The sequence below is a fragment of the Ambystoma mexicanum genome, chromosome 3q (genome assembly GCF_040938575.1).
Source record: "Ambystoma mexicanum isolate Mex_15411 chromosome 3q, UKY_AmexF1_1, whole genome shotgun sequence".
In the NCBI taxonomy this organism is placed as follows: Eukaryota; Metazoa; Chordata; class Amphibia; order Caudata; family Ambystomatidae; genus Ambystoma; species Ambystoma mexicanum.
In genome coordinates, this window is record NC_090926.1 from 1,172,586,537 (window position 1) to 1,172,608,112 (window position 21,576).

General features: G+C 45.0%; 2 protein-coding genes across 3 annotated transcripts in view; both read left to right on the forward strand.

The window, feature by feature from the left end:
• The window catches only part of CHCHD5 (coiled-coil-helix-coiled-coil-helix domain containing 5), an 86,976-nt gene extending 66,186 nt beyond the window's left edge, over positions 1-20,790 (forward strand). For both annotated transcript variants that reach the window (XM_069604024.1, XM_069604023.1), the window contains exon 4: positions 20,194-20,790. The gene's annotated coding sequence lies outside the window, so the exon portion shown is untranslated. The remainder of the gene's footprint in view (positions 1-20,193) is intronic.
• LOC138447723 (uncharacterized) lies at positions 11,463-16,967 on the forward strand. The gene is made up of 5 exons (XM_069604022.1): positions 11,463-11,710; positions 14,916-15,090; positions 15,521-15,657; positions 16,310-16,532; positions 16,676-16,967. The coding sequence occupies exons 1-5, from the start codon at positions 11,585-11,587 to the stop codon at positions 16,882-16,884; spliced, it is 870 nt and encodes a 289-aa protein (XP_069460123.1). The 5' UTR covers positions 11,463-11,584; the 3' UTR covers positions 16,885-16,967.
• Positions 20,791-21,576: the final 786 nt, after the last annotated feature.

Here is a 21,576-nt window from a genome sequence, read left to right on the forward strand (position 1 = left end):
ATTGACTGGAAAGGCTACGGCCCCCAAGAGAGATCCTCGGAACCTGCTGAATATGTCCACGCTCCTCGCCTAATCAAAAGATTTCACCGAACATTTCCTGACAAGCCAAAACCCCCGGAGAAGCCCGGTTTGGGAGGGGCCTTGAGGGGGGGTACTGTCATGATCTCTGCTTCCAAAAGGTCAGGGTTTTCCCAACTCCCTTGGAAGCAGATCCATAACCCAGGTTCCGAGTGCCAACCAGTCCCAATTGGCACCTTTTGGACCCAGTCCTGGCGCCAGTGGCACCAGGCTCATAAATATGCCCAGTCCCAGCGCTGGAAGCGCCGGGCTCATAATGCTTGGGTGGACTTACCTGCAGCAGACCATGCTGCTTACTTGCCTGCCAGTTGAGCCTCTGATCCTCTTCTGTTTGGAACTACTTTTCCTGTTGGGTGGGGCAGGAGCCACTCCCTAGATTCAGAACACTGGAACTCTTCTGGAAAGCAGGAACTCTTTTCTTACCTAGGCGTGGCTGTGGAAGGAGACACTTAAGCACTACAGGAGGCTATTTAAACCACACCCGATGGATGAATCTTGCTTTGCGTTATTCTGCATCGTCTGCAGCAGAACGCTCATCGTGTCTTCTGCATCTGATCCTGGGCCTAAGGAAAAAGGCTTACCATCCTGAATCCAGTCTTCAGCAACACCTATAAAGTCAAGAAAGAACAGGTTAGCATCTGAAAGACAAAACAAGGTGCGTTTAAAGACATTGGGGAACTTTAATACTCACGTGCCATTACTCCTTTCCACATCTAACCCAGTGGGTATTCCGGCACCCTGCAGCCGCTCCGAACTTGTACCTGCAAAATAAAAATACAATTAGAGCGCATCGTGAAGCAGGCAACAAGCGCTTACTTACGTGCTTCCAGGCGCTTCTATTCATCACACGGCTCCATCTTCAACTCACTTCAGCCCGTCATCCGCCATCGCCGGAACCCTGCAAAACAAGAAACATCATTACTAAAGACTTTAAAGACATTAGAATTACTCGAAACTTACCGTTCGTGCAGTAAACGACGGACAGCAGTCCTCTGAAGTCAAGAGGCCTGCTCCCCTTATCCAGTGAAGAAACTGGTTACAGCACCTTGCCCCGAGGCAGATGGAGAGCACGGCGTTCACTTACCTAAGGTGAGAGCGTTAACCTTTGGGGTTCTACAGGAGAAGAGAAAGGGAAGAAGAGAGAGACATTCAATAACCCAGTTCCTTTATCCCATATTTTCTATCTGCAGACATCTTACCCTTCGAGTCAGACATACAGTGCACAGAGGTCCAGCCCAGAGAGCCAGCCGTGTGTTACACATCACCTTTGAAGATACGGTATACGCCCAGTCAAGACCGGCGCCTCTACGGGAATCAGGTGAGCGTTACAGGTGAACCTGCGATTTGCACTTGAATATGGAGAGGACTCAAAAAGCCCTGGCAGAAAAGTAATCCAGGCACTCTGTGAGTTTGGGACTCTCACGCAATTGAAAAATCAAAAAGCTCTGGCAAGAGAGTAAACCAGGCATACAATCTGGGTCCTGCACCCAAGTAGCTAAATAAAACCCTGGCAGGAGAGCAAACCAGGGATTGAAAAACTGGGCAGCGAGCCCCAGAAAGTGCTGTGAATACAGGGGAAGAACCCCCCACCCTTCTTTTTCAATTGTGGACCAAAAGGGAAGAACCATCCCTCTTTCTGAAAAAGGCATTAGGGTTAAAGAGAAAGAACTATAAAGCATTTCTCCATTGTAATTGGAGAAAACTCAAGGGAAGAGCCATATATGAAATAAATGAGATGACCAGAAAGGCTCTAGTGCAACTTTATTCATTTTTTCTTTTCTTCATCTTAGAGACTTTATATTTGGAACTTTGGAAGGAAGCTGCAGGTGTTCTGCCAAGAGACATTCCCCATTTCACGTTATACTACGTTTAGTATATGAGGGTCAGTTTTGGATTTTGTACACAGGACAGAGAACTCCTTTTCTTTACACATCCTGACACAGACATTCCTTAGTTGTGTTGAGGCAGGGAAACCCCTCTTCGAGTCAGAGATAGGAAGCATTTCCCCGACCATTCTCTTTCCTTTGATAATAAGTCTTTGATAAACACCGAAAATGCCATTGTGTCTGACTCTTTCTCTTGATCCCTCACACTGCAAGACTGAACTGGCTTTTTCTTTTTAGTAGAGTGCTCTCTCTCCTTGGACAGTCTTTAAGGATATGGAGGTCACCTGAGTACTGAGGGTTGTGTTATTATGTGTCTGGGCCATGTGGTCTGGAATGGATCTTTCTTGAGGTTTCATAAAGGCCTGCTGCCATCCTGGATTTCCGTGAGCTGGACCGGTGCGGGATCTCCTCACTGAGTCCACAGCACTATTGCCTGTGTTAATCTGGTCTCTCTGCACTCTCAGAGGGGGAATCTGGAGTTAACAAATCCTTGGGTAAGTAGGATACTGTCATAATGTTACCATGTTACCATTACTATGTTTTGTTTGCTGTATATTTATAACTGTGTGATCACTTTAACGCTCGTGAAACTGGGAGACTAGATTTGTTTACTTCCTCATTCACGCAGTCCGATTCCTCATTTTTCTGGTGAAGCTTTGTCATCACAGAACATCTGCGGACCAATTGAATATCTGTTATTATGTGGAATGTTTCCCTCAGCCTCTGTTCTGAGCGAGGAAATGTATTGTATGCTCGTCTGGTCTTTCAAAAAGATTGCAACATTAGTCGCTTAAATGAAGAGGCTTCCGTTTCTCTGCTGCATGTTTGGATCTGTTAGGGGCTTGAATGGCTCTCCTAGTGTGTCAGACCCACGGGAAGCAGTCTCCTTAAGGGGGTTGGGCTTCCCTTTTCCATGGTAGGGGTCCTGGACATGAGTATGGGTGGTGGTGGTGGCGGTGGTGGTATGAGTGCAATTGTATCTACCCATTGACGGTCCTGTATCTCTGTACTGGCCTGTGACTGCCCCATGCCTTAGTGCATGGCTCCAGTAAGGCGGGCCTAGGATCTCCCATATAACCTTCCTGGGCATCCACCAGACCAGGTGGCACCTGTACACTTTGGCCACCCCACTATGGGTCTCTACGTTTAGGCAGGGTCTTTATCGCAGAACATCCCAGTGTTCTCTGCCATATTTTATTTATTTATTCTATTTTATTGTTTATTTGTATAGCGCCTATACACAAGGAACAGTGTTTCAAAGCGCTCCAATGTAAGGGAGGGAAGAAGGATAGATGCAATCAAACAACATTCTTACTAGGTCTCAGGTCATCCAGAATGGGCAAGTGCTAAAGAGTTGTAATGGTACAGACAAGGAACATATTTATTCCAATTCTCACCAAACCAAAGTTGGTACTCCTTTATCAACCTTCGAAAGGATGAAAGACTGATTTGGCCTTAATGGGATTCTAACCTGCAACCTACAGATCACTGCTGCCATCGCTCAACCGGCTGAGCTATCTTATTGGCTAACATTCTTGGTAATCTGAGTATCGACTGATGTATAATAATCACAGTGCCTAGATGTCGGACGAATCATTTATGAAACGCTACATAAAGTTAAATACCTGTCTGGATTATCATAGGAGCAGGTTTTGGTGATTTTCTATTTCAATTACAAATGTAACGTTCAGTTGTTTGTTTTTGAGTTTGGATGTTTTATTTGTACTCTTGAACATTTGTGAGGCTATAACACCTGAAGAAAACCCATCTGGTCACAGGGCTTTATTTTTTCCAGTTTTTTTATTGCCCATTCAATCTCGTACATCTGAAAAGGGGCACCCACGGGCAGCGCAAGATTGGTTGGTAGTTGGTGAAGGTGCACCTCTGCAAGATAATGCCTTGGCTCGTCCAGCGGCAGGGAGTCGCCTCTTATCATGGCAGTGAGATATGTGCGAAATAATCCCAGCATCAGCATGACATACATTCCCTGAATTCTCCCTCGGTCTGTGTGTTATTATGGGCTCTGAGTATCTTCATATTGTATAATAATAGCCCGTTCATCTTATTGCCCCGCATGCACTAATATTGCTTAGTTTTAAACATTGCCTGTGGTGATTTATCCAGTAGTTGAGCCTCCAATTTATTTTGCTTCAGTTTCCAAAAATCTGCCCAGGATCCCATCTGTTTACGTACACACTCTGCGGCCTGTACATCCAATTGACACCGATACAGTTTACAGGCTCTTGTGTATGCTGCAGAGCGGCTTATTATCTCGCCTCTTATCACCGCCTTTATTGCATCCCATATGACTGCCATGGAGTGGTTGGTACTACTATTCTCTGCAAAGTAATTAGATATTACTGCAGATAATTCCTGACAACTTACTGCATCACTGAGAATGGGGTCCTATAACTTCCATGGATATCTAATTGGGGGAGGAGGGAGTCTGCCCGTGATGGACAATGAAACCAAAAGCTGAGCATGGTCACAGTGTCTGAAGCACTTAATTACCGTATTACCGTTTCCTGTACACATGGGTACAAAGTACCCGGGACTAACAAGCGATCGATCCTGGAGAATCCTGGATGCACATGTGAGTAGAATGAAAAATCTTTGTCCTCCCCATTAAACAACCTCCAAGCATCAGCCAAACGTAATTCTCACAGCAGCCTAGAAAAGGAAATAGCATTTTTCAAATCAACCTTGGCAGTTGTGAGTAGTTTATCAATCTCTGGGCTGGGGACCCGATTGAAGTCACCGACAATTACTATTTGCCCTTAAGCGGATGCCAGAGCTTGATGAAAAAAGGCGCTTTGAAACTCATCCTGCTTCCTGTTAGGGACGAAGAGCGAAATTAGGGTGAATCTACGCCAATGATGCAGATGTATCTCCCCGGGGGAATCACGCAGAATCTTGGCATTGGTAAATGTCACACGTTTATCCAATAGTATGTGTTTGTTTGTATGTATTTGAGAATTTGTATAGCGCATATCCGCAAGTGAACTGGGCAAAAAAGGTTGCATCTGGGCGCAGATGGTAAATCAACACACTAACAGAAACCCTCATTAGCTGCTATATTTTAGATGAAAAGAAGAATTTTTAGTTTTTTCTAAACTCCAACAGGGACTTAGTGTTTCGCAGTTCATGGGGTAAGAAATTTTACGCTCTTGGCCCTGCGTAGGAAAACGTCTGCCGCCCCATGTAACAGATTTTGAGTGGGTTGACCACCAAAAGCAGTTGATTAGAAGAATGCAGATAGCGTTCAGGGTGATAAATCAAAATTTTTGACACCAAGTATCTCGGGGCGTCCCTTGAATGCACCTAAAAACCAAACAGAGGGTCTTAAACAACACCCTCTGTTGTTCAGGCAGCCAATGGAGTTCTCTCTAATGTTGCAAAATATGTGAGAGGCGTGGCAATTAAAAAATCAACCTACCGGCTACTCCCCGCTGTTTCCTATAAAATCCCCCCTCCACAGACAGGTTCTGATGTATTGATTTCCTCTTCATGTGGGAATTCAGCCCCTGAATGTTCCACGTACACATGCGAATTACATCTGCCCAACTCTCATCAGGCATGGTCAGTGGCATAAGAACATGTGCAACCTGTTAGCTAAAATAGCCGGCCTCACAGGGACTCTTATTTTGCCCCACGCTCTGATAACCTGCACACATTGCAGTCTATTTTCATGCCCTTAACAACAATCCCACAACCAAATCCCCATAACCAATACAATCGGCAACAAACATCCATGCATAAGCCCCTGTATGGTTGGGCTTCCTGACTTGGAGGGAGACATCGACCAATGGTCTGAGACAGTCCTCTTCCCCCACTTTGCAATCAGTCAGACGGCCAGGTGCATCAATCGAACACAAAATTAGGCAGCTTGGCTCAAAGAGAATAGAGCGATCATATATGTCCGGGACCTTCTTGTCAAGCACTGAGGTCTGTCGTTTCCGCGTCTATCCTGCGTAGCGGGCCTTTTGGTCTCCTGGCCTTCCGTGCCCTGGCCCATCTTTTTAATAGCTCTGATAGCCAGGAGGAGGGAACAACAACTGCCCTCTCTGCTCCGGGTTCCACCCCACAGATCTCAACAGCTGCTGGCCTCCCTTCACAGATTTGATAGTCCGCTGCTTCCCCTGGAACGTGAAGATGAGCGCATCTATAGGGGATCTCCTTGCTTCTCAGCCTTTCTGCCATTGGACGTAGCAATCTCCTCTTTGGCAGGGTTGACGTAGCCAAATCTTGAAACAGTGATATTGTGGCATTCCTGAAGGTAAGGTCTGGTCTATCCCTAGCCACTCTCATTATTTGTTCTTTGTGGGCAAAGAAGTGCACCCGGGTAGATACATCCGATGGTACCCCCTGACGCAGGCTAGCTTTAGGTCTCGTGCAGTGGGGTCTGGCCAGTTTTATAGGAGAATCGGCGGGTAATTCGAGTAGGGATCAGATATGGCTTTTAACAAATTCCGGAAGCTCATACGAATACGTACATTATTTCTGCAGGAGCGATTCTCAGCATCCTCCTGCCTTTCCTCCATTGTGCCTCCACCACCTCTATTTTGTGTGCCCACTCACTAATTTCATAGGACTACTCACAGTCCGTAGTTTCCATCTCGTTAATCCTGCTTTTAGCCTCCACCATTCGCTTGTCAAGCGCTGAAATTTTATGGGACAATTCTGCAGTGCTGTTATGGATTTCCTTTTTAGTATCGCAGAGCATTTCCTGAAGGTCTGATTTATCAGATACTCGAGTAGGTAATCCCTGCAAGGAATCTGAAGCATGCACCTTAGCCAAAATCGCCTCCCATCTTTTGGCTTTATTGAGCCGTTGAAGCATTGTTGCAATGTCTGTATGTTTGCCCCTTTTGGGAGTCTTTGCCATGGTGCTGACCCACTTCACCTGTGCCGGATTGCAAGCGATAGCAGCCGGTCACAAGGGACCCAGAGAAAATCACCCCCAGGTGGTGGGGAGGGGGTCCAAAGTTAGCCTGTTATTCTCACGAGTGCGGCCGTCCACCACCAACACCGCTTCCCTACCCCGGCAGAACGCCTCCACTGCCCTGGTGGGTCCTGATTCCCAAGGTGAGAGGTGGAGTTTCAATCCCCTCCACTGAGCTGGTTGGGCTCCAGTGAATCTGGGTCTTCATGTGGCACCAGACCCGACCTCTAGCGAAGGACGCAGTGCATTATTCTGAGGTCGCAAAGTACAATCTCAAGCCGAACTCCACAGCCCTAGTAAAAAAGAAATCCACTTTTTGGATTGTTTTGGGATTGCTTCTGGATTGTTTTCAAGCTGCAGATTTTTTTGGGAGTTATTTTGGATTTTTTGGGGATTTTTTCAAGCAAGGATTTATTTGTCTTGGGTCGGAGGATTTATTTTGGATTTTTACAGACTTGTTTCTCAGTAAAAACAATCCACTAACACTAATTGGTAGGCAGGCATTTCTAAAGGATTTATTTTGGAGTTTTACTGACTTGTTTCTCAGTAAAAACAATCCCCTAACACTAATTGGCTGGAAGGCATTTCTACTGGATTTATTTTGGAGTTTTACTGACTTGTTTCTCAGTAAAAACAATCCACTAACACTAATTGGCAGGCAGTCATTTCTACAGGATTTATTTAGGAGTTTTACTGACTTGTTTCTCAGTAAAAACAATCCACTAACACAAATTGGCAGGCAGCATGTTTACAGGATTTATTTTGGATTTTTTGAAGCAAGGATTGCTTGCTATTAAAGTGGTGGATTTTCTTTTATTTTTTTTTAACTTGTTTCTCAATAAAAACCAATCCAGCAACACTACACATTTTTACTGCATTTGTTTTGGATTATTTTACAAACAAGTATCGATTGTAAGATTTATTTTAGATTTTTTCCAACTTGTATCTCTGTAAAAACAATCCAGTAACATAGACACACATTTTTACTGCATTTACATGTTGGCAACATAATGTCAAACTAGTTTCGACGCTGGTAGCCGTTATTTAGCATTTTAATCTGATTAAACATTTCGCAGAGATTAGGTTTTATTCATTTTGCATTTTATTGGTGCAAATTACAAATCCAACTGCACTTAACTAATTTCTCCATTAGATAATGCCTAGTCGCTAACATTCAGGGTATACCAATTTGCAGCAATGGGTAGAAGGAATGGCTAACACCTCGGTCATACCTCCCATCGCGCCACCTGGCTCGCTGTACCGGGTGGCCGCCTATCTCCTGCCTGCCACCCGGTACAGCTGTACCCCTCCTCTGTGCTCCTCTATATACCACCCCCAGCTGCGTACCTGTTATATTCTTTCCTCTGAAAACTGCTCTGTTATCCATCTGTATTGTTGTATACCTCTGTAAAGCACTCTGCTGTTTCTCGAAGCTTGACCTGCACTTAATAAATTCAATAATAATCAAATAGGATCTAGTCAGACTAAAATTGGTATGCATTAAATTTGAAAGGATGTTTTGATTTAAAACATAAGACCTTACAAATCTCATGTAACAGTTACAGTTCTTTTTATTTAATATTTGTCATTTTCTTTTCATAAAACATATTTGGCAGATGTCAACATTTCTTTTACTTAACATCCTGCACACATTAATAGCACAGTTCTTCTTAAAGCAGTTTTTTTACTCCCCACTTTCATTTAAAAAGCCGTCAGTAGTAGAATGCACAATGAAGTAATGGTGACAACACTTTCTGCCTCATCACGAGTTTGGCGGTAACCCTTACATGCGGCGGCAACGCTATTGCTGCTGCCGCGATTTTGCTGATTTTTGGCCCTATGGGGAATGGGGACTTCCCGAATGGGCCCAATGGGGAATGGGAACTTACTGTTTCAGCCAAACCTGTCATCCGGCACTAATAGCGATGGGGGGTTGGCAGTAACGCTAATAGTCCAGGTGGTAATACCGCCGGGGATACCACCCAACTCGTGATGAGGCCCTTTGTCTTTGCAAGCTGTGTGGATTTCCTTAGCCAATTAAAAGAATCCGCTGCTTCTTAATCTAGGTCATATCGACTTGGCGGTGCATGTCAACACCTTGTTTAGCATGAATATTTTTTAACAGAAAGCCAATCAAATCTTCAAAAATAAAACAATTATTGATATACAGCGGGCCTTTAAAACGTACGCAATCTGTCAGATGGATCAGAAGCAAAGAAGATGGTCTTGAGGTGCTTCCAGAAACAGAGATGGTTCTCCTCAATTTTTTAGAGAGGCAGGGAGGCTGTTAGAGGAAGGCCACAGCCAAAGAAAGAGATTTACCACCAACTCGTTGCTTGGAGAAACAACTGACCCTGTGGGAGTTGGAGGCAGATGAGCGAAGAGCTCGAGAAGGAAGATATTTAGAAACTTGCTAACTGGCCACCTGGTGTATCTCTGAGTCTCACAGGTCCCAGGCACTCCTGCCAGTCCTCTCTCGCATTTGCCACTGGGCCCTTCACCCACTCACCTTCAAGGCACTTAGAAATAACCAGAGAGTGTGGTTCTCTCTGCACTTACCCCAGTCTCCACTGACTGGGTGCACTTGGACCTTCCCCTCCCTGTTACACTCTATGCACTTGCACAATCCAAATGCATATGCCTGAAGATCGTCTGTTCTCCCCTTTCTTCTCCCCTTAATTGCACTTGCAAAACTGCAGAATTGTCGTCAGGCCTATTTGCTGTGTCTCAACCGTTACATGCATTTTACGCACTTACTCTGCTTGTGCAGACTATTATCATCGATTTTCCTCTTGTTCCCACCCTCCTTGAGTGCTTTGAACCACTTTCCTGTGTATAGGCGCTATATAAACAAACAATACAATACCTTAAAGTGATTTACAGCCTGTACTCTCCATGCAGTATGCTTCCACAAATCTCCAGTCGGCCACTGCACATTAATAGCAGGCTCTTTGTTTAAGCAATGTGCCGGCGGCCGTGTGATCGCAACGCCATTAATGCGCATCGCGGGTCCGCGCTATCCCTGCAAGCTGCTGCCTGTGGGATAGTCTGTGCTTATATTGCACCGGCATCGCGGTCCTCGCGCGCACTGCTCGCGGCACTGTTTGTGTGATTGCCTACATTGCAGCGACTGTGTCCAATCGAGATTCACATTACCGGTAACTCGATCCTGCCACTTCATGCATGGTGAAAAGGATCTTATGAAGTTCAGAAAGTAAACATGTTTCCTGCATAGGGGCTCAAAGGCTTAGCCCACAGTCACCTAGCGCGGTGGGGAGATCTGCAGCAACTGAGGCAGTATTTTCAGTGAATACGTATTTTTCTACATGTGTGGGGGTTGGGGGGCGGCTTCGGAGGGCCTGCGATCTGGAGCAGACAGCGGGGTTGATCTGCTTAGGGGTGGATTTCATTTATTTGCTGAGACGTTAACGGGGAACCCGTGGGGAGGGGGTTTGAGCTCCTTCCATTTTTTACAAATCATTTATGTTAAATTAACAGACCGCGTTTTTTGGTGTGGCAAAAATGCATTTTGCTTTTCGTAAGTTGTTTGCATAATGTTTTTTCTGCCAAACTGTCTCATCACACGACATTCCATCTTAAGTGCACACATTTTTTTTAAACGAACATGCTTTACTGTGCGTGAGATGACTATCTGCCACGGTGATTCTGTACACATCTTCGTTCAATTTGACTCAGATGCATCATATCATCATTTTTTTTGCATATTTCACTAGCTATGTGTTTTTTTAATCTTTTAATCACGTTTTATCTTCATGTAATACCAGTTGAGTGATTGGATTGCAAAGTAACAGGCAGCTCTAAAGGCATCTATTGCTTAACCCCCCGTAACAGGAGGCTTGGCTTGTAATGTGTTGCTCCTACCAATTCTACCTGCATCTATTGCATTAAGCCCCCGTAACATGAGGCATATGGTATAGGATGCAGTATATACAACCAACAAAGAACACAATATATCTATTGGAGCATGTTTAGCCAGGGAAAACAATGGCACGGGCCATGTGGTTTGCAATATATGCTCCTGTGCAAACGAGGACTCAGTATTAAGCGCATATTTCAGTATCTGGGCCTCAATGTCAGCCCGAGTCCCTCCCAGCGCAGTCTTTCAAAGCCTCTTGCCCACTTGCCCAACCGGGCTGTTGTGGCTGAGAGCCATCTTAATCACAGCTTTGCCTTGCAGGCTGCAGCCACGCTTGCTTAGAGTGGAAAACAGTGTGAGGCACGTGTGGGGTACAAACATTATAATGGAGAGAAAGAAATACAGCCAGGGGTTAATAGCCACTGGTTTTCACTAGATGGACAGCCAGAGGGAGCTGAAACACTAAATCCGCACTGAAAAGCTACCAATCCTACTTTGTTAGCAAGTGGCTGATGTGGAGACACCTGTGTTAAAGGGCAACAAGGGAATAGTAACATGAAGGAACAGAAGTGAAGGAGCAAAAGCCAATAATGTGAACATTCTAATTGTCAGAAAAATAAAATGCATTTAAAATTAAAACAAATTATTGTAACATGAGATGTGTGTGTTTTCTCTATGTTTATGGTAGTGTACTACGTTTCTCACTTTTGAGAGCCATCCACACCGTTTGTGGCGTGCGCTTGCTTTTTTCCTGATTATTTTGATGGGAGTCAGCTTGTTTCGGGCTTGTTTCGGAAGGAGATGCAGCTTGTTTTTTCCTTCCGACCTGTAAACACTGGACTCCACCACCACCACACCAGCAGCAATGGCGGCGGCCGAGATTCCAGCGTGGGCCAGGGAATCAAAACGCATGAACACCAAAATAAGGTAAGCAAGGGATGGATGCCCTTCTAGGCTTGCTTCATTCAGAGGCATTTCGCTGCGCATGTTTTTGATTAGGACGCATACAATGTTTGATTTACGAGGAAGACGACCTGCCTCCCACGCCCCCCTCCCCAAAAACAGCATTGTCTGAAAGGCGCGCGTTGGCTGAAAGCTTGAGTACAATGTGAATTACATAAAGCGACTCCCTGCACGTGAGCCGCATTTGTTTTTATGATGTGGAATGCAAAATTTAGGTGAATGGAGAATGGATACAAACAATAGCCCATCACAATGGGAAAGCGCGTGCAGGCAGCAGTTTCACGCTCGGCAGACATGAAGCTGCTTTACACTTTAAGCTGAAAAGTTCACCAATCTGCATGTAGATCGGGCGGCAAAGAGGCTACTTTCCCAATGTTGCTGGGCCCCTCCAGACCCTGGCAAACCACGTAAAACCACTCTCCAAGGATCACTGTGAAATGCTTTGCGCTACTGTGTGTTTTTTAATAAGTTTAAAGGTCTGCTAGGAGTGAAGCACACCTCCTCCAAGTGAAGCCACTGTAAACAGTCTGCGGGGCACACACATTTGTATTGGTATATGCTAGCCAATATGTATACTGCCTTCTCGCCAGTGCTTTTACAGCGCCTGGACCAATTGTGCAAGGGGTGGCGTTTTGGGATTCAGCTGGGAATTTATATGCTGAAAGATTCGGAAGAAAAGAGGTCTGGAAACTTGATAGTTTAAACATTGCTCCCTGGGAATGCTGAATGCATGTTTTAATTTACAGTGTGCACAGAAAGACCTGCAAGACTGCACTAAGTGCATATTACTAGTGCCATTTCACATGCTTTTCACCAGTATGGAAATGGGGTCCTGGAACATTTCATGCACTGTTATAGAGAGCAGATGAGGGTAGTAGTCAGGGCTAAAATAGTCAACTCCCCAGGTCACCCAATAACCGTCGGCCCATGGAGCTTCCATCTACTCACATTTCTCTATGTGCAAATCTGATGATGTGGAAGAGGCCGGGTTTAAAATGTGTTATTGGTGTGGCATAGATGACGTAAGCGGCAGTGCTGCTGAGATTGTCTACTTTGTTGCCGTTCTGATCTTCCTTACAAAATGTACCTCCATCTACTCTAGCAGTAATCTCTGTTCCACCAACCATATGGGTAAAAGATTCACTTGAAGGTGCAGGGATTGTTTTCTGCTCTGTTTCTGTATATTGCCCCGCTGCCTGTCCACCTCCCTCCCTTTGACCTGCTGTCTCTTCTGCTGTCTTGCTCTCTCTCCTGGTGGCTCCTTCTGCGACTCCTGCTGTCTCTTCTACTCTCTCTGTCTACCTGTGCATTTCTGTCTCTTCTGTATTGCTCTACCTCTCTTGGTAGCTTACCCTGTAAGTGACGCCTGCTGTCTCTTCTCCTCTCTCTCTCTGATGCCTGCTGTCTCCTCTGCTCTGTCTCTATCTCCCTGTGACCTGCTGTCTTGCTACGTCTCTCCTGGTGGCTCCTCTTCTACCCTCTCTCTCTCTGTCTTCCTGTGAGTTGCTGTCTCTTCTGTATTGCTCTACCTCTCCTGGTAGCTTACCCTGTGAGTGATGCCTGCTGTCTCATTTTACTTTTCATAAGTTGTATGCATAATGTTTTTTCTGCCAAACTGTCTCATCACACGACATTCCATCTTGAGTGAACAATTTTTTTGTAAACGATCATTATTGTGCGTGTGGTGGCTATCTGCCACAGTGATTGTGTACACGTCTTCGTGTAACTTGACTCGGATGCATCGTTTTTGTGTACATATTTCACCAGCTATGTGTTTTTTGAATCTTTTAATAACGCTTTATCTTCATGTAGTACCAGTTAAGTGATTGGATTGCAAAAGTAACAGGCAGCACTAAATCGTTCAGGAGGTTTGTTTGCATGTATGAAGTAACGAGTGCCCAGATTACAGGATGTCATGTGAGTGCACTGCTTTCCCTATTTTGCCAATCACTGAAGGCTGAAAAGTAGATCCATGCAGGCTTGACATGTGGCCAGCTTTGCACCACACCTGCAGATGAAATGGCCTGCTGTTATCAGTTGAATGGTATCCACTACAGAGTGCAATTTGCTTTCTCACTTTGAGAACATTGAGACATATAATTACTCATTTTGCTATAGCCGGTGAGATAGCTCAGTGAGATAAGCACTGGCTGTAGCGATGTGTGTGATATTGTATGTATATTCGTTTTATATAATGCGCTTAACACATCATTATCATTTGGCCTTGGACATCTACTTGAATTCACAGTGATTTGGTAATATGGGCCTATACACACTGATATTAATGATACATATGGTTATCCATTCTTGTATGAAATGTATATCATATTATGGTGATAGTGTAACCATAGTTTTCGTAGTGTATTTAGGAACAATGCTATGTGCTGCCACTTCTGTTTTGTCAAGAGGTGAAAGGTCGAGTTTTATCGCTTCCCGTGACACAACAGTGTACAGCATTGTTGGTAGAAAGTTTATTATACACATTGCAATCTCTCTGAAGTTTCAAGGTAGTGGGAAGTGAGTTTGGAGTGTGTGATGTGGGTAGAAAGCCATTTCCTGACTGTTTTCTCATATGCAATACTAGAGATTGATCTTGCTGGTGCGCACATTGTTTCGTAATTGATCTCTTGGGCCCCCCTCTTCTCACCTCTCTCTCTCCCCTGTCACATCTGATGAGGTCTCTAGAGAAGCCCTGGTACCTGCTCACCCTGCCACGCACCCAAAACTGCCTCCGGGCCACCCCTTGCACTGGGATACCATACAGTTGCCCCCCCCTCTTTTTCTTCGTGCACTTATCAGACATACCCTGTCTGCCGCCTTAACCCAGCCCTTGCCAGCTGCCCTGCCACTGTTTGTTGCCTTTATTATTTATTTATTTTCTATAATGTATCTGTTTCTACTCTGCTCCGCACTTCCCACCCCCCGCCCCCCTCCATGCACTTTTCCCCTTTCCCTCTTCCATGCACTTGCGCGTTCTCAATGTCACTGGGCCTAGTAAGATTCTTGTTTTTGTTCCCCCGCACCCCCCTTGCTCAAATAGCATGAATTACTAGTTGCTATTTTTCATAAAGTTTATATCGGCGACTAGTTGATATGAAACATCTGTTTTCAAATTTAGAAAACTAATTTGTGCCTTGCATTGGGTATTTAACATTTGGGTGTCTTTCAGACCACCAATACCGTCCAGTACTTGGGAAGAGAGGAGTTGGAGTTTATTACTGACGACTTGCGTGGCAATGACAGGGGGCACATTTGTGCCTTTTTTGATACTGTAGAACTGGACCACGACGGAAAAGATGCGATTATGAAAAAGGATTACTCTGGAACAATTGTATTGTCGGGTGGTAAGTTATTGTGAGTCACTAGTTGATACTATGTCGGCCATCTGAATCTCTCGTAGCTTCTCAAAGTGTATTTCAATAATGCAAGAGGTATTTGTTAAGAATCATATAGGAATGTTTATGATTTGATTTGTGTAGCGCACCACCACCATTATTACAGTCCACGTGCACCAGGACTTAAATGGGGCAGGAATAGCCCATTGTGAACAAAACGCTGAACATGAAGACATGAGCAGTGTCTTGAGGGGGGAGCATGGAATCGTCATTTGGAGATCAGGGACAACGGAAAAGGTTGATCGGCCCCCGATAGACAAAGATGACAATATGGTGGAAAGATTACATTGTAATCTTGGTAATTGTCATTAGAATGTATACTGTATTAAAATGTGTAATATTAATATTTGTGCTATTATTTCAGCGTGATGGGACACAGTGGATTCCCGTCAGCAGGTAGCAGTTGTGCACTGCTTGGAACTGGCCCTTCAGTGGATAAAGAGGAGACGGACGGGAGCCACAGAAAAAGTTTTCCCCGATCTAAGTCCCAACCCTGGTCCATCAAAAGCATCAGAGGTAAGTAAGTGCCATTAGAGTTAAACAAAAGTTGGTTTGTGCCCCTATGAAATAAATAAATGGATTTTTCTCTATCCAAATACCATTGGTTGTAGGCTTCTGTGTGTCTCCACCCAAATCTGAAACATTCCTATGAGGCCATAGGGCTTCTAGACAAATGTCAAAAGGGTGGGAAAAGGTAGCTGAAATACTGTGGCTCATGTTTTCACCGGTTATCGTCCAATACTCATTATATGCCTACATGCAACATGTCCATTACTTAAGACCCGTTATGCTGCCAATGTCATATAGTGGTGTCCTAATTTTTATTTAATTTTTAATTTTTTAGATAGTTATAAAAGCAAGCACATAGTTAAATTCGCAAAAGCAAGCACATAGTTAAATTCCCATAGTTACTTAAATATTCCCATAGGTTCCCATAGGTATACGCGATCGACATTAGTTGGCCTGGGAGCCAAATGTAGCTCCAGGTAGGCATTGCTTGTATGGCTCCTTTACCAATGCACTGTACATGGGGGAAACGTGACATTGGTCATTTCTTCACAATATACCAATTATGCAAATAAATGGGAAACAACTACGGAAATGACATGCTTTGATCAGATTGACAGCTTTGAGAAATGTAGTAATTTTTCATTTTTTGTGTACACAGAGAAAAATACCCCTTGTGACAGATGGGACATGCAGGTTTGCAGATGTGTTAGTGAACCCAGTGAAGTTGAGGGAGATTGTGGTAACTGCCAGAAAATCACAGACCGCCAACCCAGCACGTTACCTACAGAATAAGCTGCTGGATCTTTTGTTCACAAAAGAAGAACTGATGGCAGCAAAGGGGAGGTTAACACTGGATCGTCATCGACAGGACGCTATACAAGGTACATAAATGGAATTACTAAAGCACATTAGAGGGAATACAGTAAACATCGTCTATGCTTTATTTCTCACAGCCATGTGTCAACCAAAAAGTACTTTGCTTGCTATTTTCAAACTTCTTACACATGTTTTTTTGGCATTTCAGAATTTATCCATGTTATGGCTTTCCATTACTCTCTGCAGCCGAGTACAGAAAAGCCCTCCAAAACAAAATTGGGAACTACCGGATTAAGAAGAAGGAGCCAAACCTCGTCTTTTCTCACTTGCTCCCTGGGCTGGGCCCCACCGGACTCACTTGCTCCCTGGGCTGGGCCCCACCGGACTCACTTGCTCCCTGGGCTGGGCCCCACCTGACTCACTTGCTCCCTGGGCTGGGCCCCACCGGACTCGCTTGGTCCCTGGGCTGGGCCCCACCGGACTCGCTTGGTCCCTGGGCTGGGCCCCACCGGACTCGCTTGGTCCCTGGGCTGGGCCCCCACCGGACTCGCTTGGTCCCTGGGCTGGGCCCCCACCGGACTCGCTTGGTCCCTGGGCTGGGCCCCCACCGGACTCGCTTGGTCCCTGGGCTGGGCCCCCACCGGACTCGCTTGGTCCCTGGGCTGGGCCCCCACCGGACTCGCTTGGTCCCTGGGCTGGGCCCCCACCGGACTCGCTTGGTCCCTGGGCTGGGCCCCCACCTGACTCGCTTGGTCCCTGGGCTGGGCCCCCACCTGACTCGCTTGGTCCCTGGGCTGGGCCCCCACCTGACTCGCTTGGTCCCTGGGCTGGGCCCCCACCGGACTCGCTTGGTCCCTGGGCTGGGCCCCCACCGGACTCGCTTGGTCCCTGGGCTGGGCCCCCACCGGACTCGCTTGGTCCCTGGGCTGGGCCCCCACCGGACTCGCTTGGTCCCTGGGCTGGGCCCCCACCGGACTCGTGTGACTTTCTGGACTGGTTCTGGGTCCTCTCACCCATTTTTTAATTGTAAAGCACCCATGTTTTGGATTGCTACAGTCGTGTTTTTGTGCTATGTACACAGTGTCCGATTGAATCTCTGGCTCTTTTTAATAAATATAGTGGTGAAAAAAAATGTTGCTTCTTTTTAAATATAGTTAATATGCCATTACATGGTCTTGACTTTCATGGCCATTTTACCTAAATGACTGACCTAATAAGTCATCACTATAGTTCTAAAAACAATTCAAAATGCAACTCTCTAAAATGGGCAGCAGTTAAGCCACAGTGAGGCTTTTAAAGCCCAATTCAACAAGGTGCACCAAATGTGTTTTTTAAGCGTTTCTTTTCAGGATTATAGTAAACATTATTTTTTGAAACTCCTAAATTTATTTCCGCTCATAAACCAAAACAATGCCTATATTGTTAAAGGATATTTTTGGGATTGCTTTGTTTTTTTGATTTGTAAAGTATTATTTGGTGACTACATTAATTGCTTTTGGATCTCAAAAGGTTTATTTGGGGAATGCATTGCATTGCTTTTGGATCTCTACGAGGGTGCATTAAGCCAAAAGGAAGCCAGATGTAATCCATTGCTTTTGTATTTATTTAGGGATGGCACTGCTTTAGGATTTTTATAGGATTGTTTGGGGATTGCATTGTTTTTGGATTTTTAGTGGATTGGTTGGGGATTGGATTGTTTTGGGATTTTTAGTGGATTGTTTGAGGATTGGATTGCTTTTGGATTTTTATAGGATTGTTTGGGGATTGGATTTTTATAGGATTGTTTGGGGATTGGATTGTTTTTGGATTTTTAGTGGATTGTTTGGGGATTGGATTGTTTTTGGATTTTTAGTGGATTGGTTGGGGATTGGATTGCTTGGATTGTTTTGGGATTGCATTCCACTGAGGATTGCTAATTAACATATTTCAGGGTGCATGAAGCCAAAAAGAAGCCAAAAGCAATCCTCTGAGTACAATGGGAGTTTCTGGAGTTAAAGAGGATTTAAAGAGGATTTAAATGTTTGGGAAAATCCAGTAGCAATCCACTTTCAATCCAGATTTTTTTGGTAGGGAGAGCCCATGGGTGGCCGGAACACACCTGAGGCTAGCCGCGAGAGTGTGAGTGGCTTTATAGGCCCAACGTGGATCATCCAGTCCGACTTGTGAAAAGTCATGTAGCCAGCGCCCAGCCAATGCTCCTAAGTGGACTGGGCAGCCAAGAGCACACCCTTCTACGTTCTTAGTCTACTGTGCTCCCAGCACTGCAAACAGCCTGTGGCCTCCGAGCAAGCCATCCTCTGCATCCATCCGCTCACTCTGCATCCACAGGTCGGACTCACTCCACGATACGGGCCCTGTGGGGCAGAGCGCTGCGAGTCCAAGGGGTTTCAGCAAGCGCCGAAACTGCAACATGCGGGATGCAGTCCCCTGATGATTGCAGCCGCCATCTTAGGTTCCCAGGCCTCGCTCTAGTAGTCTACAGGTACACTGTTACCCTGGGCCGCCGAGCTCTGGAAAGCGCACCGGAGGAGCCTCCAGTCTGCCAGTGATTGCCCCTGCAACACTCTGTGGGAGAGGAAGTATACACCGTTGTGCCTGTGCCACTCACATCATCAGAGGCACTCGGGAGATCATCCGGCACGATGGCGCTCCATGCCACGCCCCCCAATGCAGGTTCAAAAAAATATATTGCAACAAGAGTTACTTTAAAACTGTTTTATGATTTAACGAAAGACGATGAGGTATTAAAATTTCATCTGGCGAGAGTAACTTTACTCCAATGTATACTAGACGATCTTTACATACTTGCTACGATAAGAGACTTTGTTAAATAATCAGAATCTAAAAATTGTTCTCAATCTGAATTTGAATTGAGTGACTTAACTAGCAAAGAAATATCTTTAATGATATCATCATAGAGTGAAACGGGTGCGTGCTGCTGTACGTGCAAAAACATAACCATTATATGACCATTTTTTGATATTGGAATGTATTGTATGATTTGTATTAAAAATGTATTATATATGAGTAGCAACCTAATTTGTATTTCTTGTGTTTCACTCATTGATAGTTATGTTATTTAGGTTTTATTAAAAACCCGCATTATAGCCATAACCAAAGCATGTCTCAGTAGTTCATATTTTGGTAAGACGTAGGACCATACAAGAACCCCGACACCCTTTTAAAGTGCTGTCAGTTGTGACCTATACACTTATCGAGTTTGTGGTCATTTCTATTATAATTCCTTATTTTACATGACAAACGGCTCGAAGCTGCACAAGAAAATGCTTCAACTCACATAGCACTCTATTCGTACTATTTTATATATATATATATATTTATTATTTTCTGATTAATATTTTCTTGAACCATGCCCCTGTCCTATTCAGATTTGTGTATGGCTGTATTGTAATTGGATAATTTCACTTTGCCTTGCGAACGTAGTGCGAAGACTGTCTATTTAGATGCTAAAACCCAGGCCAGGCACAAAAGGTTTTCAGTGAATGAAAGATTGTCTAGTAGTTAAACGGACACTTTGTATCCCAATTGCTTCGCTTAACCGTCCTCTTTGACAATGGGCAGAACACTTTCTACCCAACTTGCCTCACTTCCCTGTCCTGGCAGAATTAGGGAGTAATAAACCTCACTATTTAGGAATGTATCAAAGGTGGATGAATCTATCAATGCATTGGAATGTGGAACTAACCGCTGTGTTTTCCCCCCTAGGAGGCGCTGCGACGCAACACTAGGAGACGGCCGGGAGCTGGTGTACACATCCTGGAGAAGCTTTTGCAGGGGGAGCCTCGGCTTAATCGTGCTGGGATGTACTTTGCCAGGAAACGGCCCGCTTTGTCTCTAGGAGCATGGTCCCTTCACACGCAGACAGTCTCGAGCACAACACGTTTTTTATAGTTACAATGAACTCGTCGCCCCACAGCCTGTGGGAGACTCCTTCTGTCAGCAGACCCCTGCTTGCCGCTCCTATGCGACCGACAGAAATGGCGGGCCGTTCCAGTCTGTCAGCGTGTGCTGCGGCGAGGAGGTGGCAGAGAGGGCCATGGGCACCTTCTCGTCGAGTCAGCATTGCGACCTGGACCGAGGTTGGCACTTGGTACTGGTGCTGTTTTTTCTATGACGCAGCCAGCATCTATATGTCTGCCAGCGGCTGCCGATGATGTAGTTTGAGATGTGCCATGCTTGGACACTGTGAAATCCCCCAAAACGGCAGCTCGGAAATTCTCCATTAGAAAGAAGCCTCTTTTGTCAGATTAATTAAACTTCAACCGCCCCTTTCTTGTCTGCAATACAAAATGCGTGCTGTGACTCTGATGTGGTGGTTTCTTCTAAAGAGGTGATGGGTAGCATATGCTGTAAGAACACGTTATTAATTGTTACATATGGACTTTAACTGCATAGTTGGCGTGATAGCTTAATATTTATACTCACTGCTGTCATGGTAGCAGACACTCTTTTCTTAATTCGAAACCTGTGCAATAAGAACTGAAAAATCACTTAATTCTTGTTTTCGTGGAATATTGATACTCTTAGCCAGTAACGCATGAGCTTACTGATCTGCGTGTTCTGCCACCAAATGACTCATTATGGATCAGATAGTTTCCAGTTTTCAAATGATGGCTAATCTAATAAACCTACCCAAAAGGCATATGACAAATATTTACACTAGTAGTGTTGTATTTAATTGTATAGCAAGGATATAGGGCACATCGTGAGCTCTCCTGACTGCAAAAGCAACTCATTCTATACTCATTTCAGAGAAGAAACGGGTTGCCTAATGGTGCTTTGCCTAAACAGTTGGGCATTTTCATTCCTCTTCTCTTTCTCTTTCTCCCTCTTAAGTCCAAAATCCAACACCCGCATGATAACCCCCTTTATTCTCTCACACAATCATTTACCCCCCTCTTCGTCTTGCCTGCTTGCCGCTATTTCCATATATCCTGTACGGTTTATTTGGTCTTTGCTTCCAAAGAAATGGCCCGGCCTGTCAATGGGTCCATCATATTTGTCTCCTACTCACTCCCGTTTCAGGGCAGTTCTCAAACTAATCACAACATGCAAAACAATGCTATTTTCTGAGCCTCTACTTCTCTG

What these genes read in the sequence shown, in the direction of transcription:
- LOC138447723 (XM_069604022.1), top strand. Translation starts at nt 11,585, where the DNA reads ATGCAGCTTGTTTTTTCCTTCCGACCTGTAAACACTGGACTCCACCAC. An exon ending in CGCATGAACACCAAAATAAG is followed by an intron (nt 11,711 to 14,915) that starts GTAAGCAAGGGA and finishes GGTGTCTTTCAG; the next exon opens with ACCACCAATACCGTCCAGTA. An exon ending in TCGACAGGACGCTATACAAG is followed by an intron (nt 16,533 to 16,675) that starts GTACATAAATGG and finishes TTGGCATTTCAG; the next exon opens with AATTTATCCATGTTATGGCT.